The 25,380-nt window shown below is 41.6% G+C and overlaps 1 protein-coding gene across 1 annotated transcript in view; it reads right to left on the minus strand.

Annotated features, from left to right (window-relative positions):
* Window positions 1-200: 200 nt before the first annotated feature.
* Window positions 201-25,380, minus strand: part of LOC116464208 (putative cyclin-Y-like protein 3) — a 26,246-nt gene continuing 1,066 nt past the window's right edge. The window contains exons 2-10 of the mRNA XM_032147500.2: window positions 24,662-24,721; window positions 22,236-22,270; window positions 16,835-16,935; window positions 13,625-13,660; window positions 11,490-11,541; window positions 10,780-10,899; window positions 6,584-6,750; window positions 2,790-2,952; window positions 201-315 (exon numbers count right to left, since the gene is read on the minus strand). Coding sequence (XP_032003391.2) covers window positions 298-315; window positions 2,790-2,952; window positions 6,584-6,750; window positions 10,780-10,899; window positions 11,490-11,541; window positions 13,625-13,660; window positions 16,835-16,935; window positions 22,236-22,270; window positions 24,662-24,721 — 752 coding nt within the window. The 3' untranslated portion in view covers window positions 201-297. The remainder of the gene's footprint in view (window positions 316-2,789; window positions 2,953-6,583; window positions 6,751-10,779; window positions 10,900-11,489; window positions 11,542-13,624; window positions 13,661-16,834; window positions 16,936-22,235; window positions 22,271-24,661; window positions 24,722-25,380) is intronic.

The following is a 25,380-nucleotide window of genomic DNA, read 5'->3' on the forward strand; positions in this document are numbered from 1 at the left end:
TTCCACAATGTGGCTGACTGGAAGATGCTTCCTCTCGATGAAAATCCTAAACACTAACAACAACAACAACAAAAGCAATTTACAAAACAAATAACAAAACAAAGAAAAAAAAGAAAATCCTAATTTTGTTGTTTCTTTCAGCAGAAGTGATATTTTCTACTCTTTACAGTTGAGAAGCTCAGGGTCTTTTAAGGCTAATTTCTTTAAGATAAGATGGCATTAGAGCACCGAATACCAATGAAGTTCATGCTGACAGCCCTTTTCATTGCAGCGGCATCTCGATGCAAGTCTTTGTATTCACATGGCCGTGACAGCCTAGGAAAGTAAATCAAAGAGAAAACACGTATAATTTAAAAAAGGGCTCCAACTTATTTATTTATTTTTTTTTTGAGACGGAGTCTCACTCTGTCGCCAGGCTGGAGGCAGTGGCGCGATCTCCACTCACTGCAAGCTCCGACTCCTGAGTTCACGCCATTCTCCTGCCTCAGCCTCCCGAGTAGTTGGGACTACAGTCACCCACCACTGCACCCAGCTGATTTTTTGTATTTTTAGTAGAGATGGGGTTTCACCGTGTTAGCTAGGATGGTCTCAATCTCCTGACCTCGTGACCCACCCGCCTTGGCCTCCCAAAGTGCTGGAATTACAGGTGTGAGCCACCGCACCCGGCCGGGCTCCAGCATTTTTTAAAAGGCACCGCTGATGACAAGCCACACATACAGATTCCTTTAGATGGTTCCTTTGCAGCTGCTTTGGCTGAGGTTTACAGGGCCAGGTTCTGAGGATGCTACTCCCTGCCCATTCACTAAGGTGTTCTCCTTTAAGGGCTATGAATAGATTGCCAGAGCCAAGAGGAACTTACTTATTAAGTTATTGTAAAATTGGGCTCATCGCTTAATGATACAGTTACATACAAAATAAAATAAGATTTCAAGAGTATTGTGACAAGATCCTAACAACAATATCATCTGTTACCTGTGCACCTGTTCCTTCAACATAATAAACATGCACTTGTGCCAGAAAATCAATTTACTCAGCGATTCAAATTCTACCCTATCTTTATTAGTTACTACGTACTCAAAGCAAATTTTAATGAGACAGGTGTGTGCTGGGCTATTTTGGAACATCCAAGAAGCCTAATGACTGAAGCAGCATAAGGTGCTACTTTACTTGCACATTGTGGTAGAAAAACGTATTATTCTAAAGTACCACGAAGATACCAGAAAAAGTGCCAATTTTATATGTCTATTTCAGTTGTAATTTTCCTGTATACCCACCAAGAGTCATAAGCCAGAAATCTTACGTTGCCCCATGAAAGTTACCATTTTCATTAAAAACCCATGTCCTTCCTACAGACAGTACTTGAAACACTGGCACCTTATGCAGTCTAAGTACAAGTTTCTCAGCCACTACTGCTTTGTCTAATAAACTCATGGGACTGCACTGTGTTATATACAGTAGACAATGACATAAACTTCCAAACTGTGTAAGTAAAAGACAGTCAAGAGTGGTAAGTGCATTGTGTATATAGATATAATCAGGAATACAATTGCATTTATTCACGTATTGTTGTCTGAATGGATAGAGGTTAAAAACAAAACCCATTAAAATCAGATTAAATGTAATTAAAAATATTCTGAATTATGGTCATAGCAGAAAGAATATCAAAAATTTTTTAAGAATATGGATCACTGGCTGGCACGGTGGCTCATGCCTGTAAGTCCAGCACTTTGGGAGGCCAAGGTGGGAGGATCACCTGAGGTCAGGAGTTCGAGACCAGCCTGACCAACATGGCGAAACCCCGTCTCTACTAAAAATATAAAATTAGCCGGGCATGGTGGCGCATGCCTGTAATCCCAGCTACTCGGGAGGTTGAGGCAGAAGAATTGCTTGAACACGGGAGGCAGAGGTTGCAGTGGGCCAAGATCGTGCCATTGCACTCCAGCCTGGGCAACAAGAGTGAAACTCCATCTCAGAAAAAAAAAAAGTATATGGAGGATCATTGGCTGTGGCTCACACCTATAATCCCAGCACTTTGGGAGGCCGAGGAGGGTGGATCTCTTGAGGTCGGGAGTTCAAGACCAGCCTGACCAACATGGAGAAACTCCATCTCTACTAAAAATACAAAATTAGCTGGGTGTGGTGGCACGTGCCTGTAATCCCAGCTACTCAGGCGGCTGAGGAAGGAGAATTGCTTGAACCCAGGAGGTGGGAGTTGCCATGAGCCAAGATCACACCATTGCACTCCAGCCTGGGCAACAAGAGCTAAACTCTGTCTCAAAAAACAAAAAATTAATTAATTAATTAAGAATATGGATCCTTCTATAAACTGTAACAGATAAGAAATATGATGCCAAGGCCGGGCGCGGTGGCTCACGCTTGTAATCCCAGCACTTTGGGAGGCCGAGGCGGGCGGATCCCGAGGTCAGGAGATCGAGACCACAGTGAAACCCCGTCTCTACTAAAAATACAAAAAATTAGCCGGGCGTGGTGGCGGGCGCCTGTAGTCCCAGCTACTCGGAGAGGCTGAGGCAGGAGAATGGCGTGAACCCGGGAGGCGGAGCTTGCAGTGAGCCAAGATCGCGCCACTGCACTCCAGCCTGGGTGACAGAGCGAGACTCCGTCTCAAAAAAAAAAAAAAAAAAAAAGAAATATGATGCCAAAGAAATAAGCTCTTTGGTCTGTTAATTTTAAGGCTTTCATTTTCCTAATCACTACTTAATATGATTTTGTAACAGATGTTGGCTTTTGTGGCCGATGGAAAATTCCACTAAGTGACTTCACATCCTTACCTCCAGTTTCTGTGCTTTATCTTTGTGAAGAGAACCAAATAGAAAATACAGGTCATGGCCATATGCCAAGGCATGCAGATCGAAGTAATATTTTACATAGACACTGGCAGATACATGAATATTAAACTCAAGTAGCTCTAAGAAACACTTCTCCATCTTGCCCCTAGAGGAGGAGAAACACAATAAAACCAACATAGGACAATTCTAGTCAAGTGGGTTATCTTTAAAAATACCATTCTGAGCTACTAGGATGCTCTAAATTCTGTTTTGAAACAAATAAAGGCTGCCTGGTCAGGTTCCTACACTAATGTCCAAACAAGACACAGCTGCTTGGGGTCTCTTCTGCATCCCAGCACCCCAAGTTTGGGATGAGGGAAAGGTGGAAGCCTCTTCTGCACTCCTGCTGTGGACTCGGGGCTCATTCTTCAGAGTTCCCTTAGGGCAGCTGCACAACTCAAACTCCATGCTCACTCACAAGCCCCGCAAGAGCAATCACATGACGGGAATGATGGATGCCATTTATTAGCTCTGAAGGACCTCCAGGCATTTTTACCAGGACGATAACAGGAAGGGGCTAACTGAAGTAGAGAAGCACCAACAGGAGGACTGGGCGCATCACCACGGCAACAGATGGACCCATGGAGAGCCACCGTATTATCTCAGAGGAGGAAAAACTCTAAGGCTACAAGAAGGATTCATCCCAAATAAATACTTATAAGCAAGCTACATTCCATGGCAAAAAGAATCCCCTTCCCTCCGCTCCAGCCCGCAAGGCTATGTCAAGGGGGCATACTGGAAGTTTCTGCTCACCTTAGTGTTATGAAGAGTTGAAACTGCCACTATGACAGGGCAAGGATATTCTTTAAAGTTTGAAAGGCAGAAAAATCAAGGAGAGACATTTTGGCTAGACTAAACCCATTTTATGATGTGATTTCCAGTAGGGCCCTGGCCTTATACACGCAGTCTTGCTCCTGAGTTGGGAATGCAACCCTGAAGTGCTCAGCATCTGTCACCCCTGGCCAGAACGGGATTTGGGGGAGTTGAATACAGTGGGAGACGAAAGGGCTGGGAGCTGTCCTCTGCCACATGCTCATCCAGCCGCCCTCACCAAGGCTAAATTAATAGGTACACAGAGTAAATCTGGCTGTTTTCAGAGTAACCTCTGTAATGAGTTAATTGCTTAAAAATGAGCAGTATCTGAACAATACATTTGGTTTCTTGGTTTGAAAGTTTTTAATATTTTATTGAAAGTTTTTAATATTTTACCCAGTGGCTAAGTCAACAAATGCTTGATATTCTCCTGTAAGGGGGACAGTTAGACCACGAGCCAAGATGTGGTGATCTAATTTGCTGAACTTAAAACCCAGCTGAACCTACTTCCAAAATTAATTTTCTGTTCACATGTCGGTAAGTCTATAGAAATTTAACTATATATATATATATATATTTGAATTATATATATATATATAACTTGAATTATTGAATTAACTTCTAACCTCCAAGCTGTCCCTGTTGATTCCTAGGCAGAGGCCAAACTAACTTTGGGATGAACTTAATTTATGGTTTAACTTTGAAACAAAGACGGTAGCAGCCCTTTCCCAGAAGAAACCTGCTTCCTGCCTGGGGACTGGACTGCCTTTCCAGGACTAACAAATTAGCCACAAGATTAGAAATTATGGTTTAGGAGTCATGCAGCTGAAGTCTGCAAGAGTCTGAACCTCCCCCATATTGCTCCTGGGAATAACATCACTATTGTAAAACCTAAGATCAGTGCTTGAGATATTTTGCAGGCCCTGTACTGGGATCAGGAGGCACCACTCCAATCAACAACCTTGGCTCATCTGGTTTTGTGGCCCCCACCCAGAAGCCAACTCAGTGCAGGTGGACAGCTTCAACGCTCTCTGATTCTATCTCTGATGTGACCAACAGCACTCTCCACTTTCTGACCCCCTACTCACCAAATTATTCTTTAAAAACCATCCCAGAGTTTTTGGAGAGGCTAATTTGAGTAATAGTAAAACTGGTCTCCCGTACAGCTGCCTCTGCATGAACTAAATCTTTCTCTATTGCAATTCCCCTGTCTTAATAAATCAGCTCTGGCTAGGCAGCAGGCAAGGAGAAGTCAGGCAGTCACAAACCTTGCTTCCTTCAAGGGACCAGTTTTCAAATGGATGAGTATGATCAACGCCACTTTAGTGTTTGCAACGTCCAAAGCACTTCCGTTAGTTTCAGATTCATTTGCGGTCACACTCTTTGCTAAAATGGCTACCAGGAATACCACCACGATCACTTGGTTTATACTGTTAGCAAAGTGGTGGCAAAAATAGATTTTTGTTTTTGTTTTCGAGACAGGGTCTGGCTCCATCACCCAGGGCTGGTGTGCAGTGATGTGATCACAGTTCACTACAGCCTCAACTTCCCAGGCTCGGGCAATTCTCCCACCTCAGACTCCCAGGTAGCTGGGATTACTACAGTTGCCTGCCACCATGCCCAGATAACTTTTTAAAAAAAATTTGTACAGACGGGGTTCGCTGTGTTACTCAGCAGGTCTTCAACTCCTGAGCTCAAGCGATCCACTCGCCTCAGCCTCCTGAAGTGCTGGGATAACAGGCATGAGCCACTGAGCACAGCAGCAAAGGGGTCATTTTTAAATGTAGATATACACTGAGGTATATCTACAATAGACACTGTGTCTTCAATTGCAGACATACACTGAGGTGATTCAGAATGATAGTATTATCTGGAGTCATGGACAAAGGTCACAAAACTAACTTGTGCCACTGCCTGGAATGATCTTGATGGGCGGCTGCTGCTCAATGTGAACAAGAGCTGCTCCCTTGTCTTGCACAGATGCAGCCTGCACAGCTGTCCTCACTGTCCAGCGGGCACCCAGGAAGGCTCTGCTGGAAACACCTCCCTGCTCACCGTGCCTGCCAGCTCCAGGGCCCATCCCTTCACAGCAGTCATGAGGCCGGATTGGAAGGGAGTCCTGGTGAAGCTGTGTGGTGTTGGTGCATCTGGGAGGAACCCCATGCCTCTGCAAGGCTCCTTGCACTGTCATGGGCAACTCCAGATCCCAGAGTGCTGCCGCGGATGTCTGAGTACCCAGGGAGCCTTGTGAGTGTGGTGGGCATGGGGAGATGCCCCAGAAATGCTTTTCACACCACAGGCGAACGTTGGAGGTTCTAACTCATCAGGCTGATTTCCAAACACACGCAACACTCCCAGTGGGGAGGGGCCAGGGCACAGGAATCTATGGCTATTTAACTTCATATCTCAAGGTTCCTATAAAAAAAGATCTTCAGATAAAAGGGGGAGGAAAGGACCAGCAAAAGCAACTACACAATGGGGGACTTAGGTTGAAGCTAAAACTTCTCCACAGTCCAGAATCCTTAAGACCTTAACAGTGTGGCCAATTATTTCAAAGGCCAGATGTTCGCCCTTTAAAAAGGGACTGAAACTGGCAGATAGCTTCTAAAAACCTATAAAGATATTTATTGTACTGTGCCATTCTCATAGGACACTTGTAAGAGGGTTGCCAAAAAACAATCAGAAAAATACTTTTCAGTTTATCCAGGAGGTTATTACAACAATAACACATCAAGACCTACCCATGAATGCCGGAAAATATAAACTGTTACGCTAAAGCTGGATAGAGAGAAGTCTGTTGTCTTATGCCTATTTCCTTTATCTGCACAATGAAACCTATAAAGATATTTTTTACAATGTTAACTTGGAGAGCAAATGAGGTATGGAAATTGGTTACACTGTTCGCCAAAACCTTACAAACTCACATGTTCTCAACTGCAATGTCCTTGGGATTCTGGCTGTCATCCACACTCCACAGACCACCATTTCTCCAAACCTTGGAGGCAAGAAGCACGGCTCCAAGGACAATCTTTTTCCAATTAGTAGGACAAAGATCGATGTTAGCATTAGTTAGAAGTCGTTCAATGTACACCTGCAAAATAGAGCGCTGCTCTTTGATTTCAGTTCAGTTTAAGTGTGGTGATACGAACATTTAAGAATGAAAGATTTCTTCTGGTTTTGACCAGAAAGGAAGTGCCTTTTATTCTTATGCTCTGCAGAGACTTTGCTCAAAGCAAGAGGCCAAATCACAGTCATACTGAGATACCTCTGCAGCCTACTCTGCCCATAGACATTTCCAGCCCAATTTCGGTCACAGGGATGACTGGACATCCCCGTGGGCATGAAGAGAGGCACCATTAGCACCTTCACACTCATGAAAGGCAGCACAAACTCAGGCCCAGTGCGGATTAAGGTTGTTCAGGAAACACTCCAGTGCCGTCCGTGTGCGGCGTCACACCTGGCTGGCAGGTAGGAATTTTACAGGTGTGCCATGCTTGAAAATGTAACGCCCAAGTGATACTGAGAACACTGCTGTCTTCTCCTTTTCACAATAACTAACCCACTCTTGGGACACCAGCTGAGGAACTGCTGGTCAAGAGCACTTCCCAATGCCTGCCATGCAGACAGCATGACAAGTGCAGGTCTCTGTGGCTCAGAAATAATCTCCATATTCAGTGCCGTGTTAAGGAACGCATGTGTGTGAAAGGAGGGTCCTGCTCACAGCCCCTATTTTCCATGTCTCCACAATCACTTCATGAAAACTCGTTTCTTGTCCTACAGTATCTGCATTCAGTCAATTCGGTTGGTTTTTAGGTACAGAGAGCTGTCGGCCTCTGTATCCCTGGGGTTCCTCTCAACCTGCCAAGCAGATGGTGAGACAATCTCAGAAAGCATTTTCTATCTTTCCAATCTCTATCCTATAAAGAACTGGGTGAGGGACCAGCTGAGTGAAGGTTACAGAGGTGAGCTGTGAGGCGTTGCCACCCCAGAGGGTGCTCTGCAGAAGAGTATGTCTCTATGCTACTTGAAGTCTTTGTATCAAGACCAAAGGAGAACAGTTCATTTTAAGAGAGTTAATTTATCGTCCAAAGGTGATAAATCGGTGGCTCAGATCTGGCAATGTTCTCCAAACTCAACCGTGTTTTCAAACTCAAATGGCTGTGAAACGTGATATGTTCTTATGAGAGATTCTGCTCCCTGAAACCCTAACTCTGCACTATCGAGTATCCTAGGAATGACCCTCCCTCCCTGGGTTCAACTCCACAGCATTCATTAGAGAGCACTTAAACAGCATTGGTGAGCCCTCAACTTCCTGTCACCTTTACTGGTAAGCTGGAGCTGCTGACACTCACTGATGCCACTTGCCCTCCTGGGTCAGTGAGAAATCTCCTTTTTTAACACCAACTCTTCTGTCAGCACGGTGGATCCCATCCCACATTTATAGAATACTTTTCTCCAAATCACCACTTCTTGAAGACTTTCTCCCTCTCTGCCAGAGATTTCCCCCAATACAAATGTGTTTCCTGTTCCCATCCTGCTCCCCACAGCTCCCCAGGTGCATCCTCTCATTTGCTTACAGCATCAGGCCCTGTTGCCAGCTCCTCACCTCCCATCTCTCATTAACCCACCTCACCCACCCCCATCACTTGCCGAGACTCCTCTTGCCAAGGTCCCCGGAGTCTTGACGCCTACAAACCAGAGTCCTTCACCCTAAGGCTCCACTCCCCAAGCTGGCCTTAATCTTGTCCAGGGAATGGCCATTGGCCTAGCTCCTGGGGACTAATACTTACGTGTGAGTTACCCTGTTCCAATCTGTGTGCAATCCCTCTATGCCTGCCTTCACGGGTAGGCTGCCTGCTTCAGATTCTGAGCCACCATGGGTAATGGCTCACCTATATCACCCTAGTTGCTTCTTGTTCCTCTTCTCTGCCCCAACCTTCCTCCCAACTGTGGTCTGCTTTCCCCAAAGCAGTCGCCATAACCTCTTAAGAACACTGCACTCCCCTGCTCAACTGAGCGTCCCCATCAAACTGGTTGAACTCCTTCTTATGGCCTGCAAGCCAAAGGGCTCTGGGAGCTGTGGCACTGCCTGTGCGGCCTCATCTCTTCTGTTCTTTCCTTCATTCCTCTCACCACACGGGGCCCTGCTGTTTGTTCCTTGAACACACATGAAATGTGTTCCTGTCTCAGTCCTTGCACTCATCCCACTGCCTGTCATGCCAGCACTCCTTATCGTCCTCGCTTTATAGTCAGGTCACTGTTCAAATGTGACCTCTCTAGAGAGGCTCTTACTGATCATCCTTTCTGAAATAGTGAGCCCCTCCCGTCACTCTGTCTTTATCCTGCTTTATCGTTTTGCTATTTTCCATAACCTAAAAAAAATGCTTTCCTCATTACAACATAAGCTCATAAAGACAAGGACTGTGTTCAACCTGTCCTCTTCTCTTCCCCAGCACTTAGAAGAGTGGGACGGGGTCGGCATCCAGGGGGTGTTTATGGAACAGACAACTTCTTGCAACATTTAGCACTGTGACCACAGCCTTTCCTATCCTTTGTTCTTCTTTTATTATCCTCTCCTGCTCTTCCTCCTCCCACTCTAGCCACTTTACTGGAGGCTTGTCCCTTACATGCTGGTAGTCCTTACAGAGCTATCTTCTGTCCTCCTTTTCTTTTCCTTTTTAGAGATGGGGACTTGCAATGCTGCGCAGGCCGGACAGAAACTCCTGATCTCAAGGGATTCTCCTGCCTCGGCCTCCTGAGTAGATGGGACTATAGGTGTGTTCCACCATGCCTGGCTTCTCTGCTTTCATTCTAAACACTTTCTCTGCATTTGTTTCTTTGAGACAGAGTTTCGCTCCCGTTGCCCAGGCTGGAGAGCAGGGGTGCGATCTCAGCTTACTGCAACCTCCGTCTCCCGGGTTCGAGCGATTCTCCTGCCTCAGCCTCCTGAATAGCTGGGATTACAGGTGCCCACCACCACACCCAGCTAATTTTTTGTATTTTTTAGTAGACAGGGTTTCAGCATGTTGGTTGGCCAGGCTGCTCTTGAACTCCTGACCTCAGGTGATCCATCTACCTCAGGTGATCTGCCTTCCTCAGCCTCCCAAGGTGCTGGGATTCCAGGTGTGAGCCACTGTGCCCAGCCTTGAGCAGGTGCTCTTAGTCTTCATTCCTTATTTCTAGTTCAGATTCATGCTGCAGTCTCAATGATCCAAATATTGACTGCACACGGCCACTCTGCTATCTTACAGGAACACCAAATTTAGCCTGTCTACAGTGAACACCCCCTTCTTCCAATCCAGCTTTCCCCCCAGCATCAGCTCTCTCTCTCTCTCTCTCCAGCTGGAAGTTCCACTCCTGCTTCCTGCCAGCAGGTGCTGAGCATTCCAAACGGCCTGCAGCTCCATGAAGAGGCCTGCGTCTCATCCAGTGCCCACGGAGGGGTTTCTATGCAGGTGCCCAGCAAAAGCCTTCTTTTCTAAGCTCTAGCCAGATGCTAACGGAGAGGGTACTGCTCTAAGTATCTTTTCTCTCCTGGCTGTGTGGTTGACATTCCTCTACAGGTCAGTGTAGGGAGGGGTAAACCAATCCCAGCCATCTCAAGAGGACTTCCTATTCAGAATGAGTCTCACCACAGTGATTCTGTGAGAATGATGTAGAGGTAAGGACACAGCTGCGGCTTAGCAGGCTATCTAGCAAAGCCTGTGTCCAAGTCTTACTGGTACCACATTCCTGGGCAATTTATGGAGCAGGCACAAAAGGGCAGCAGGAACAACAAAGCATTCAGAGCAGCAGCTCCCAGTCACAGCATGCATCAGAAGTGCCCAGGGAATATGGCCTGGGACTCAGCTGAGATCTACATTGGAATCTGTTGAAGGAGAAACCAGAAATCTCTCCTGCTGCCTTTAATAGCAATTATTCTGTGATAAAAAAAAGCAATGGCATCATTTTAAACCATAATGAAGATTAAATTCAAATATGTGTATTTACTTTGCTTGCACAGGTTTCTCTTAAAAGATCTGATGATAATTCCAGGAATCTACTTTTAGTTAGAAACACGGCCATACCCTGTGTAGGAGACCAGTTGTTAAAGATGCTTTATAGATAAGAAATATCTTACCAAAGCTACAATTGCATATGGAGCTGTTAGTTTCATGAGTTGAAAAAGAGTACGGAAATATCTGAAAATACAGTTGCATTTGGGATCATGCTCGAAGGATTTCCCTGGAGCCTTCTCTTCCTGAAAGAAGGAAAAAGGCAACATAAATATCCACTCAAGAAAACTTTTTAAGAACTCTTAAGATGGCAATGTTCACATTTGTGCCCACGTGTCCCTTACAACAATTCTGATGGGATAAATGTCTTTTAATTTTAAAAATACAAACAGCAGGACCTTAAAATATTTTTGGTTTTCTGCCAACATAGGCCCTATGGTAGCCCCGTGGCTATCATATGTGAAGAAGGAAGTTTTTAACTTTTTATAGCATTTAAGCGGATTTAAATTTAAATTGTTTTCTAGTTCTATTCACAGAGATTGTGCATATTTGTCAGGACTATTTACAAATATTTATAGTGTTTGGTGCTATAGAAACTTATTTTTTTAAATGACACATTTTGTTATTTGGATGGTATATTTACTCCCCTTAGTGCACGAATTAAACCGAGCTGCAAGTCAGCTCGTACTCCAGCATGCCCACTGGACAACACTCCTTATATAAGATGATTAGACACAACAGAGGGAAGGCTTAAAGGTGGGTGATTTTGACTTCAGCATCAACTAAGTACAACTCTATGAGACAAAAATAGAACCTCAAAGAAAGTGACACTTACTGAAAGTGGATGTATTGGCTCTTCCAAAATAGCCAGAGATCTATTTGCAGATCTATAAAATAAGAACGTGCATTTATGAAATTAATTCGGGAATTGTTAACATCTTAGTAAAGTACCTGCTGGGAGTAGGGCATGGAGGGTGGAGGGAGATACACCTTGTTTGCTTTGCTAAAATTTGTTCACCAAAACAGTTTTTGCAAATTTTTCTCCCGGATCCTGGCCTTCAGAGGGTTTCTTGACCTCTTTTTCTTCAGCACATAATGTCCTGAACTGTGAAGTCTTTTCTACATTGATGAGCCAGACTTGCCTTTAAATATTGACCCCACACTAACAGTCAATGGTAATAAATTATATCTATTTTCACTCCTCTGACCTCATGCTGGAACACAAGAACAATTTATGAAGCAGTGGTGGTTACCAAAAAAGTTTTTAGAACTTTTAATAAATGTGAATGAGATTCAGATTTCCCCAATCTTCCTGTAGTATATACATCTATCATATTTGTTTAAGTAGTTTGAGTTACAAACTTAATTGCCTTTTTATTTTAAAAGAGGCCAGTCTTTAATGGACTTTAAAAAACTAACACACTGTGTGCTCACTTAGGAAACCAGTGGTTCTTCAAATGTGGTTTGTGGACCCCTGAGATTCCCTAGAAGGCCCGTGATGTCACAACTTTTTTTTTTTTTTTGAGACAGGGTTTTTTTCTTTCACCCAGGATGGAGCACAGTGGTACAAACATGGCTCACTGCAGGCTTGACTCCTGGGCTCAAGCGATCCTCCTGCCTCAGCCTCCCAAGTAGCTGGGATGAAATGTGCACACCACCATGCTCAGCTAATTTTTAATTCTTTTTTGGTATAGATGGGGTCTTGCCACATTACTCAGGCTAGTCTCAAACTCCTGGTCCCAAGTAATTCTCCCACCTTGGCCTCCCCAAGTGCTGGGATTACAGGTGTCAACCACCACCTATGGCCCTAAATGTTCTTATAAGAATACTAATTCAACCTGACAAACTGATTGAAAATGAAACATAAGAATAATTTATTACTTTCTAAAAGTATTAAGACATTGCTTGCTTTCTCACTGTTCAACACTTGTAATGATTGCATAAAAGCAAAAGTGGGTAAAACTGCTGGTTGCTCAGTATGAATAAAGGCTGTAGTACCAAATTATACTAGTATTCATTCCACTCTTCACTGTCCCTTGCAGTTTTTGTTAAAGTAGCCAGCTTCACTTAAGAATGTCCTTGATGAAACAGTACAAATTCATGGTGTTATTAAATCCTGAAATCTCTTTTTAGTATTCTAACTAGGAAGTTCACATAAAGCACTTCTGCATACTGAAGTATGGTCATGTTAAAGAAAAGCACTTGTGATTTAATTGTGAGCTGAACAAGCCAATTTTTCACAGAACACCATTTCTATCTGAAAGTATGACTGACTATCATTCTCCAAAAGAAGTCAAGTGAGTCTGGCATTTCAAGGAAAATAACAAGTATTTGTTGTGTATAATAAAGCTAACGCTTTCAAGCTAAAATCAGGACTTGGAAAACTCATATCTACTACTGTGAGCTTGACAGCATCTCAATATTTGAAGATATTTTTATAATCATGGTGATACTAATGAAAGTGAGTTTTTGACACTAGAGATTAACATGAGTTAATATTTTCCAAATAGCCAATGCATAATATTATAAAAGCCGGTAAGGGGAAAGATCCATTTATTGTACAAGAAAGATCAGTGAGTATTAGTGGAATGAATTCATTGATATGTACAATCCCATTATAACTACTTTAATAAATCAGCACTTGTGAAGTTTTGGTGTGGCTAAAGAATACCCACAATTACCTGAAAGCTTTAAAAATACACATTTTTTCTACTATATATTTGCATGAGGCTAGTTCATCTTTTTCTTTCTTCTTTACAATAAATTGCAAACAAGACATTAAAAAATACACTTTGAGACCCTCAATAATTTAAGAGGTAAAAGAGTCTTACAAAAACCCACAAATGATTCACTTTAATACTGTAAAATAAGCACTCTACAGCTTATGTCTATAGTTATGACCTAACAGCGTGTGTCCTATTATACAAAGTGATGAGCTGGAGTAACAAGGCAGGTTTTCAAAGAGCTCACCTGTGCTTTATGCTGTAATATATTGCCAAAGTCACACTGTGGAGGGAAAAATGTATTTGTAAGAACTGATTTTATCATTTGTTTGGCCTGAAGATATGTTTTTAAAAGGGGGAGGAGGGAACCCTCTCAGTGGCCCTGAAATCATCTTGTTCAAAACAGCACTGTATGAGCACTCTTCTTTTGTTTTAGCTCTCTGGCTTTATAGTGAAAATAGGAGAACCAAAATGCTAGGCAATATGCTGTTAGAAGACGTTTCTGCTGATGGTTAGTATATATAAATAATTACATATTTTCCCTGTCATTTGCTCTTCTATCCATAGAACCTTTCATCCTGTGCAAGTCACTTACATCTATGTGTACATATGCTTCTATTTAGGCCATATAGTAATGTTTTGCTTTATAAGTGGCTAAACCCTGCATTTCAGCTGATTTAGTTCACCATCACCTACTCACCCATTTGTCATTATTTCCATAAAAGCACATAATGAATGTGCTTTATGCCAAATAAAGTAATTTAAAATCACCTATGCGTAATTATTAGCAGAAAATTAGTAAACATAATGCACACAAAATTAATGACACTTTTAGCTATCCTGATATAAGCAGCACTAAACACACAGTGTCATACCGCATCATACAATGTTCATGACAGCTATTTCCACATTCGTTTAAACAAAATATTAGTGAACAAATACAACTCTTCAGATGTATGTTACTGTGGTCCTAAGTCATCCTCAGATGTTGTGTGGCAGCAAACAGGGGCTTCTCTTGGATAAGTTCTGTGCTTCCATTTGCCCTCAGCATTTAAAATGAGGCTCAGAATAATTTGAGAAGGCAAATTTGAGTTGTAAAAAGTAGGCCTTAGAACATTATTAGTATCTAAGATGGATATTTCCATAGTGCCTCAAACAGTTTCATCTCCAAATTGATTTCAAAATCACAGAATTTGAAGTTACATGCTGAAAAGACCACTGAACCTTACATGACACTCCATGAACCACCCATTTTACAAATAAGAGAACCAAGGCTTCAAACTGATTTAATGCCCAAAGTCTCCACATAGTGCTTCTGTGAACTGCAGGTGTTCACGAAACACTATGGTACGGTTTAAATTTAAGCATATGCACACATACGTAGAAATGATTTGCACAGATGAAAGGCTCTATGGGTAGAAAGGAGAGCAAACGACAGGGAAAACGTGTAATTTATACGTGAGAACCATCAATCCTCCACGCAAAGGAAGCAGTGGCCCCCATGTTTGCTGCACACTGGATCACCCAAGGAGCTTTAAAAACAGCCTTACTGCCAGCTGGAGACATTCTGATTTAATTTGCATTGGGTATGATTTGGGCATCAGGGTTGTTGGCAAAGTTCCCCAGGTGATTCCAATGTGCAGCAAAGTTTGGGAATGACTGAGTTAGGGTTAAGGTCAGAATCATCTGGGATGCTTTTATCCATATAATGATGCCTCACGTACTTAAACATTTTTCTAAAAGGCTTGTGAGTGCCCAGAGATGGAGGGAATGTGGAGCTGGGAAGATGCATGTGTTTGCAGACATATATTTTGAAGAAACATGTATATGTGATTCTAATATGGCTCACTCATCCCTTTGAGAACAATGGACTATTAACCATGAAAAACATTTTTCAAAATCTTTCCAAAAAGCCAATTTGCTGTATTAATTTGCTCAATAAACCTTCATTTCATCAAAAGTAAATATACCAAATGATCCCTTCTAAGATTTGAGAGCAAATTAAAACTAACTGTACTTCAAAAACAAACTTCTAGGCCGGGCGTGGTAGCTCCTGCCTGTAATCATAGCACTTTGGGAGGCGGAGCTGGGTGGATTGCTTGAGCCCAGGAGTTTGAAACCAGCCTGGCCAACACAGGAAAACCCCATCTCTAAAAAGGAAAAAAAATCCTATTTAAAAAAAACTTATAAGAATTAGACTATGCTGGAAGAAAAAGCAGAATCTCTACTTGTTTAAGCAAGGTGAAGCTTAAAAACTACTTTTGAATTGCATACTGAAACATCAGAATCTTTTGAAATCAGAAGAAACCAGGGACTCTAGCCAAAACAGAGTGGCTTTTTACTTAGGGCTGAATACAAACATTAGGTGATGACTCCATAGAGGCCAAACCTCAGGGCTTTAGACATAGGTGGAGTCCAGTTCCTGCTGAAACAGAATTTGATCTCAATAATTGTTATACATGAGAGAGGGAAGTAACATTATTATGATCATAAATTTACCATTGTTTTTATTATTGTACTTTAAGTTTCAGGGTACACGTGCACAACGTGCAGGTTTGTTACATATGTATCCATGTGCCATGTTGGTGTGCTGCACCCATTCACTCGTCATTTAGCATCCCTCCCCCCACCCCCAATTTTAATTAAAGTGGAAATTACTGACAAATTAGCTATCCCTCCCCCCTCCCCCCACCCCCCAATTTTAATCAAAGTCGAAATTACTGACAAATTAGCTTAAAAAGCTAGTACATTAGAAACAAAATAAAGCCTGTAAGCTAGTCATGTTTATAGACTGGAAAGTTAAGTTATGGATAAGGACATTAACAGGCTAAGGCAGTAGTTCTCAAACCGTTTTCCCAAAAATCAACACTCATAATCTAAGGAGATGTTAATAATATTCCCTGGACACCTCCAATGGAACTGGGCTTTGTTGTGACTTTTTAAATACACTTGAACCCATCATTCAAGGGTGTTTTGAAAAGGCGTCTATGATTGTGGCCTATGAAGTGCTCATGCATGATGGGAAAATTTCAATGCAGATACACTATGGTACCACTGGAGGACAAGCTGTTCCTTCATCCAAGAGTAGTTTCCAAAGTAGTACCCATCATCTTAGGCCTGTAGCCCATAAAGAACTAATAATTTTTCCCAGAAACATCCAATAAAAAGCACCTCTCCTTCCCATTAGGTTCAACGCTATCATAACATGAATGCATGTGCTTTTTCTGGGATTGCTTATTTGCTATCTGGCTTTTCCTTCTACCACACAGCATCTAAAGTTAAAAGAGAAACAGAAAATTCATATTTAGGTCCCAGAAATCCATATATAATTGACATCAATTTCTGAAACGGCTTGCTGAAAAGGGCAACCAAATGGCTGAAATGACAGAGGATGGCCGGGATGCTTTTAGCATACGGGGGTCTGTCACTCAGCCCTTGGCAGCCTCGTTGTACTCACTTTTCTAGTGCGTGTCTAAGATCAGGCTGGCTGACTGTGCTGTTATCTAGCAATATGGTCGAACGTGAGCTGTAGTTTCTAGCAAGAAGCCATGGAGGTATCTGAAGGAGAAGGAAGATAAGAGAAAAATGTCACAATAGGCTGAACCTGCAGAAGTGTGGGCTTTTTTCCTTAGTCAAAATGTCAAACTATAAAGCATTAAGGTATTTCTTATGCCCCGTGACCTGCCTGAGTGTGGTGTCGTGAGCAGCTCTATGGGAAACTCATTGGAGGCGCTTAACTTCCGCAGATGATGTTTGAGGAATGGGTTATAAAATGCCGCCCTTGCTATGATACCAATCATCAAACCTGGCAAGCCTCTATTATGAACTCCCTTTATAAATAATGGGAAAAGTTTAAAATAACATTTCATGGTTTTTTATTATGCAGTAAAAAGCAGCTGAGATTTTCTATTTGTTATTCACTAACTACAACAAAATGTCATACATTAAATAATATTGGCACAAGAGGCATTTTTATTGCAGTAAGTAAAGACCTAATACTACATTCACTAAGTTACTAATCCTAAGTGTACTCATTCAAGAGACAGTGTGATGGAACCAGCGTTTTAGAGTCAGAGACCCTGTGTGCCAGGGCGGCCCAGTGACCAAACAAGTGAGGGGCCATAGGTCTCTCTGGGCCTGTTTCCTTGGGGGAAGATAGAAAAACTACTGCTTTAAGACTCTCTCACATCTAGAAATCAGATGATGAAAACAACTTCGGGAATTTAACTTTCACTTCATGTTTACATAAGACTGCTATTACATTACTCAAATGAGAACTTCCGAGAATACTTTACATTCATTTCAAAAGTTGACTGATTTTATTCTGTAAGTTATTTCACACACATCATGGCACTGTCCTGCTTCACTCATGCTGCTCTCTGCCCGGAATACCTATTTCTTTCCCCCTTGTCCCAGCAAGCTTCACCTCCTCTGCCTTCTGGGATCCCTCTGCCAGCAGCCACACCACAAAACATTTCCGGTTTTGTGTACATGTCAGTCTAATTCACCGTGTGTTACATGATGGCAACTGCCTGCAGAGCATCCCCCTGGTGAGAAAGTAAGCCTCTCCAGGGGAGGGAGGGCCCTTCCTCTCCTAACCGCAGCTGCTGAGCACAGAATGTGGGAGAAATTCAGGAGTTCAATAAATGCTTGACAAGTTATTTAAATCAGTTACAATTTGGAAGATAAATCTTCCTACAGTTACAAATTGGTGAAAATTTATCTGCAGTGCTATCAGAGAGGTGACAGTGAACCTTTTGAGCCCTGTAGAAAATAAAGTATCTCTAAAACACTTTAAAAGTATCTATTCATTTGTCGGGAGTGCAACAGTCAATATGGAAACTGCCTCATCTGTGTTTAAAAAAAAGCTCTTCCTGGCCGGGCGTGGTGGCTCACTCCGGTAATCCCAGCACTTTGGGAGGCTGAGTCGGGTGGATCATGAGATCTGGAGTTCAAGACCAGCCTGGCCAAGATGGTAAAACCCCGTCTCTACTAAAAATACAAAAATTAGCTGTGTGTGGTGGCACGCATGCCTGTAATCCCAGCTACTCAGGAGGCTGAGGCAGAGAAATGCTAGAACCCGGGAGGTGGAGGTTGCAGTGAGCTGAGCTCATGCCACCGCATTCCAGCCTGCGTGACAGAACAAGACTTCGTCTAAAAAGAAAGAAAAATGCTCTTTCTTAAAAATAATGGCAGTAACCAAATCCTAGTCACCAAATAGTTGAAGAGATCAACAGCATTATTTAAAACCACAAAATACCAATTACTGTAGCTTTAAAAAAATCACTCAGATGAGCCTTCCTTCCTCCTATTGGGATATGCTTGTCTACATCATGTTATCACACTCTTCCATCAGGGTCTCCCACAAGTACGTGAAAGACAGGGTAGGGAGAAGATCTAATGGTAGTTTATAAAAGTACAGAGTATTTAAAAATTGCCTGTAGCCAATAATCACAAATATCCATACTTTCTTAACAACATTTGGCTTGTTTCAGATGCTTTTTACTATAAATTCACTTACTACTTAACAAAAATCCCAGATGTTTTTGAACAATATTACTATTTGAAAGACCAAATTCTCCTTCAAGGCAGAAATGTTTTAACTCTAGCTAAACTCTTATGTCTCCTAAGCTATTCTATTAACGTATATACTTTACATTAACAGTGTATGTTTGTCAATGTACATACTATTATTGCCTCAAAAAACAAATATAGCATGAAAAATGAAAATGGACTCATTGAGACACTTTCATTCAAAGTCAAAGAAGGTATCCCTTAAAGTCACTACTATTAGGGGTGATACAGCATAATACTACGCCATAACAAAAGTTGTTTCTGAGGAAAAATCCATATATGAGACTAAAAAGAACAGAAAAAAGATGCACCAAAACATAGACTAGTTGGTACAGCTTTAGGTGATAGCTGTCCCCATTTTGCACTATTTAAAATTTCATATAAGGAACATATATTGGTCTGTGGTTTTTTTTTTTTTTTTTTTGGAAGTCTTGCTCTGTTTCCCACCCTGGAGTGCAGTGGCCTGAACTCAGCTCACTGCAACCTCCGCCTCCCAAGTTCAACCAATTCTCCCGCCTCAGCCTCCTGTGTAGCTGGAAATACAAGTGAGCACCATCATGCCAGGCTAATTTTGGCCAGGCTGTTCTCGAACTCCTGGCCTCAAGTAATCTGCGTGCCTCAGCCTCTCAAAGTGCTGGGACACAGGTGTGAGTTACCATGCTCAACTCTCAAGATCACTTTTTTCTCCCCATTTTTTTATAAGACATGTTTCAGCTACTTTTTAGATAATTAATGACTTTCAGCTGACTTAAAAATTTCTAACACTTTGTGCGCTAACAAAAACAGTTCCATCTATGTTGCACAGCAATGGGACCACAAGGCATGTATGGAGTTTGAATAGAATTCTTACACAAAGGCCTGAGTGGAAAAGTGTAATATGCTTATTGGAGGTATAAATAGAAATTGTCTGAATTAATGTCATAATTATGTTGAATTTAAACTTAGATTTACACTTACATATGGGTTCTAAATTTGGATTAAGTATGACGGATTGACCAGAAATTTATTTTCTCTTCCTTCTGAAATCTCATTAGTATTAGTCATAAAATAAAACATTATACACAGGACCAGGAGACAGGATTGATGGCAGATGATCCTGAGTCAATGCTGCAAGGTGAAAAGCAGATAGAGGAGTGGCAACCGCCATGGAAGCACAACTTTGGAGCTGACAGGGAGTGACCTGGACAGAAGCAAGCAACCTTCTTTGTTTTGAAGAACCCAACCCAGGCTCCAAAATCAGAAGCACAGGGTACCTGGGAAGGTAGGGTGAAATATACAACAGAAGCCAGCAAGGTCAACTGTAAAGCTGTGCTTAGAGCCCCAAGGCCACCTCCCCTCCCATCTTATAAGGAATCTGTATGCGCATTCTCTGGATATATTATACCTGAGGGTTTCTGGGCTCAGAGCTACTAGGGCTGAAACCTAGGAAATAGGATTAAATTGCACACACAAAGGGAAACTCCACCTTCCTTCTCAACCCTGCTTCTAGAAAGCCAGCAGCCATGCTTGCACTGCCCAGGCAGAACATTGGGAGACCCTTCTTGGAAGAGAACTGAACCATTGTAAAGAAAATACGCTCAAACCCTCATATAATACACTGATGTCCCCCAAAAGAAAAGCTGGCTTGACCTCCAAATCCCCACAATGAGACCCCTTAGTGAACAAAGGTCCTGCTTCCAAATAGAAAAAGCCTAAGACCACCACACATCGGAGAGAAGCCTTCAATGAGAGATCAAAACAACAGGAAAATGGAAGTCTTGGGACCAGTAAAAATTCAGGAGCAAAACTTTAAAAAAAAAATCTTAAAATACACTTAAGGAGATTAAAAAAATTCAATAGAAGGATTATCACAGAAAGTCAAAGAATCTCTAAGAAGCAGAATAAAAGACAAACTGGAAAATAGGAGGGGAATAAATTAAAGATCAATGCAGAAATACTGGTCTAAGAGGCCCAACATCTGAATCATAAGAATACTAAGATAATAATAATAAAACAGAGAAAATAAGAAAATTCTCTAAAAGAGATAGTCTGCAGGCTTAATGGCCGCCATAAAATAAAAGGTCCCCACGAAGCTGTATTGTACAATTTCAGAATCCCAGGAATAGAGAAGATCCTAAAAAGCTCAAGAAATGTAAAAAATGGTTACATATGATGCATCACACAAAGGCAATAATTTCAAGAACAGTATAATGAAAACACAATAGAGAAATGTCTTCAGAGCCATGAAATTTAGTTTTCACTCTAGAATTTTATACTCTTTAACAAAGGAGGGGTTTTGAGAGAGGCTAGATCTCTATACATATGTGTCCATGAGCCTTCCTCGGAAACTGTGCTCCAGCACCACTGGGGAGTAACACAAGGCAGAGGGCAATGCACAGTCTAGGAGTCAGGGATCCAACGTGAGTGGGCGCAGAAGAGTTCAGAGAGGGCTCCCAGGAAAACAGGCCCAGGACAGCCTAGGGAAACATAATCTATCCTGGAGGGGGATAACCAAAGGCCAAGGAAAGTTGCTCCAAGAAAAAAACATGCAACATATGTTAGGCATGTGACAAATGTTACAACACGTGGGGAAGAATAGCTGTCAAAAAAGAGGCAAAGGAACATAGTCAGAAAATTAATTCCATACACAAAATAATGAAGGATATGAAAACAAAGAGGCCAGCTGGGGGGTAATGGTCGCATTTGGCTTTATGAGCTATCACGGGCTGGGAAAAGGGGGGGTTATCTGGTAGAAGTACAGAAGTGTTCAGATTTCAGAAATATTTAAGAGAAAAAAATGAAGGATGTACAAGGAGGAGGCACAGTCAGAATACTATATGACTCAGCAGTGAATATGTGCATACCCATAATCATGTAAATATCAATTAGTGATTTAATTAAAAATGTGTTACAGGTGGAAGAAACAGAGAGAAATAAGGTCACAGTGGAGTGAGGAAGCTACGCTTTCACCTGCTATGACAGGAAGTCAGCAGAAAGTGTTGAAGAAAGTGGACTTAGCTATTTTTAATTTTATTTGAATACAAAAGATTAAATATTTAAGGCAGATATTTATATCACAACCAAATTGTGTAACTTAAATGTCAGATACCTTTAAAAATGGACACAGTAAGCTAAAGACTTTCCTGCATAAATCCGATACTTAGGAAAATAGAAGAAATTCAGAAATTCCATCAAAAAAGGATCATGCTGACAGCACTGGCTCCCTGTTAAATATTTAAAGAATCATGACAGATAGACTTTTAATTCAAACAATTAATTTCTTAATTTTTCAAAAGCTTACTTACATAATATAGGTGAGAGCTCCTCCTCTCTTCTTGCACTAAGAATGAAAAAATAACTAATCAATTCCGGTATAAATAGCATAGATAAAAGTAGTTGCTGATCATCTGATTATCACTATATAAAATGAGATAAAATTCCGTTTTTAAAAATTCTTACCAACAGAATTTATAATTTAAATAATCTGGCATGATGAATCTCGTAAAGTAAAATCTAAAAATATAGTTTTACTTTTTGACCTAACTGATATTTTATTACACAAATATGAAAGAATCCCCACGTACATAAGGAAAGGCAAAACAAATTAGCCAAGTGTGTGCCCTGCAAATCTCATGTTGAAATGTAGTGCCCAGTGTTGGAGCTGGGGAAGTGTTTGGATCACAGGGGCAGATCCCTCATGAATGGCTTAGCACCATCCCCCTGGTAATGAGTGAGTTCCTGCTCTGAGTTCATGCATAATCTTCTTGGCTTTTTGTTGTTGTTGTTCTGAGACGGGGTCTCACTCTGATGCCCAGGCTGGAGTACAGTGCCGTGATTATGGTTCACTGTAATCTTGACCTCCTAGGCTCAACTGATCCTCCCACCTAAGCCTGCGGAGTAGCTGGGGCTGCAAGCACGCACCATCACACCTGGCTAATTTTTAAATTTTTTGTAGAGACAGGGTCTCACTATGTTGGCCAAGGCGGGTCTCAGACTCTGGCCTCAAGTGATTTGCCTGCCTCAGCCTCCCAAAGTGCTGGAGTTAGGGACATGAGCCACCACACCTGGCCTGACCTGCTTGTTTAAAAGCAGGCGGCACCTCTCACTCTCTCTTGCTCCTTCTCTCACCATGTGAGAGGTGACTTCACCTTCCACCATGATTATTAGGTTCTTGAAGCCCTTGCCAGAAGCAGATGCAGCACCACACTTCCTGTGCAGCCTGCAGAACCGTGAGTCAATAAAGCCTCTTTTCTTTATAAATTATCCAGTCTCAGGTATTCCTTCATACAAATGCCAAAATACAGGACAGATGAGAAATTTAGCTAATAAAAAATTTACCTATTGTATATCTCAACCCCTAGGCTGTAGTGTTTTCTGATTCTACATTTACACATAGCTTACTTTCATTACCAGGATCTAATAGAGCTGACAGCTCTAAGAACCAATTTCTGGCCAGGAGCCAATCTCTAGATGCACTACAATCCCTGCAAGCATCCCAAAGGACTTATCGGTCATCTACTAATATGTTACTGAAAAAACAAATGGGTCTTTACACAACTGAAAAGTAGCCTCTCTTAAACTCAGATGTTAAAATGAGTGTCTAACATAATTGAACATGGTATCCTCAGCACACAAAATCATTTTGTTCTAACACAGGTCCAAAGAATAAAAGCTATGAGAGGGACTTGGGCCACAATTTGTTCTCCACAATGCCTCCTCCTTTGAAGTTGAACTGGTCTCACTGACACACATTTCTCACTGCTGAAGAGATGAGGACATGGGGTAGGTTTTCTTCCACTTCCATGCACTCTATGTGTGAGAAGCCCATGGTTCTGGAAGAAACTGAGAAATATAACAATCCTAACCAGAAGTTACCAGCTCAAGACAGGCAAAGTCCACACAAACTATGAAAACGCAGGGGAGAAACCCATTTTTTATTGTGCTGCGTTACTTCAGATGTTATTATATATATATATATATATATATATAGTTACTTCAGATGTTATTATATATATATAGTATTCTTGCTGTTGAAAATAACTAAAAAACATGGTGTATGGCTTTTTTTGAAAATAAAGTAAGATTTAGCAGAATGTTACAAAAAATAAGCAGGAATACAGAAAACTCCTACAGTTTTAATTCTCATCCTTAAACAAGCAGGATGTGGAAAATTTACACTAGTTTCACACACTAAGGCTAACCTGGAAAACGGCACAGGCCATATTTACATTTCCGTTACATTTGAATGAATAAGTTCTGAGTAGCATGAACATGGATGTGATAGGCTCATGTGGTTAGAGCACTGTGTAAAAAGGAGGCCAAAATCACAGATCCAATCTAGAACAATGGATTCTTTTCATTTGTTCAAGTGAAATCCAACCTGTAGCCTAAATCCTATCACTCATCATTAAAATGGACTCTTTGGAGCAAGGGAAAAATGGCAAAGACGTATGAAGAAAAAGGCCTAAGTCCATGACTACTATATTAAATCATGTGGCCAATTAATTGCATTGATAACAATGTCACCAATTGTGTAAACACGAAGTCTCCATGTTTCCATGAACAGTGACAACTAAAGGAAATTATGTCACACATTAAAATAAGACAAGTAAATGTATGAAAAGTTGAAACATTTTTAACTAATATCTGAGTTCCTCTAAATATGTTCTGTAATACGCAAAACAGAAAGTTTGTAGTTTTTTGCTTGGAGGAAGAAACCATATTGTCTTACCACTCATTTGATATTTTCTCAGGAAGAGTGTGCTTTTCCTTGGATGGTCAGAGGCAAAATCTGTAGAGGAAGAAGAAGGAAAAATGTAATAATTTAGATGAGTAGAAAAGATTCTTTTTAAAGCTACACATCCATTTTAATCACTCTTAACAGTCTTGAGAAAAGATTTTAGCAATAAATGTAAAGAAAATAAAGGCCACAATATCCCAATTCTGCTGAAGAATGCGAAAATCACAGAAGTTCTCCACGTACGTGGAATAAAACCAGGCTGTGTTTGGGACTTCTTTCTAAAACTTGCACCTAAATAAACTGATGCAACTTGTAGATGAATCATATACATGCCCTCCTCCTTCTACTTATCAAATAGAACCACCCTCCTCTATGCTGCTATTTCAGCACATTTCAGGGAAAGTCTCAAGCAGCAAGTGATGCTGTGGTCCATTAGTGTCAGACACTGGCTCCATATATCAAATATATAAAAACAAAGAGCTGTTTTAGGCAAAAAACAATTTGGTAAAGAGACAGGGTCACACTCTGTTGCCCGGGCTGGAGTGGTGCAGTGGTGCCATGGAGCCAGCATAGCTCACTGAAGCCTCAAGCTCCTGGGCTCAAGTGATCCTCTTGCAGCTGAGACTATAGGTGCAAGCCACCATAGCTGGTTAAGTTTTAACCTTTTTTTTTTTTTTTTTGTAGAGACAGGGTGACACACGAGACATACA

The sequence above is a fragment of the Hylobates moloch genome, unplaced genomic scaffold, assembly GCF_009828535.3.
Source record: "Hylobates moloch isolate HMO894 unplaced genomic scaffold, HMol_V3 SCAFFOLD_281, whole genome shotgun sequence".
In the NCBI taxonomy this organism is placed as follows: domain Eukaryota; kingdom Metazoa; phylum Chordata; class Mammalia; order Primates; family Hylobatidae; genus Hylobates; species Hylobates moloch.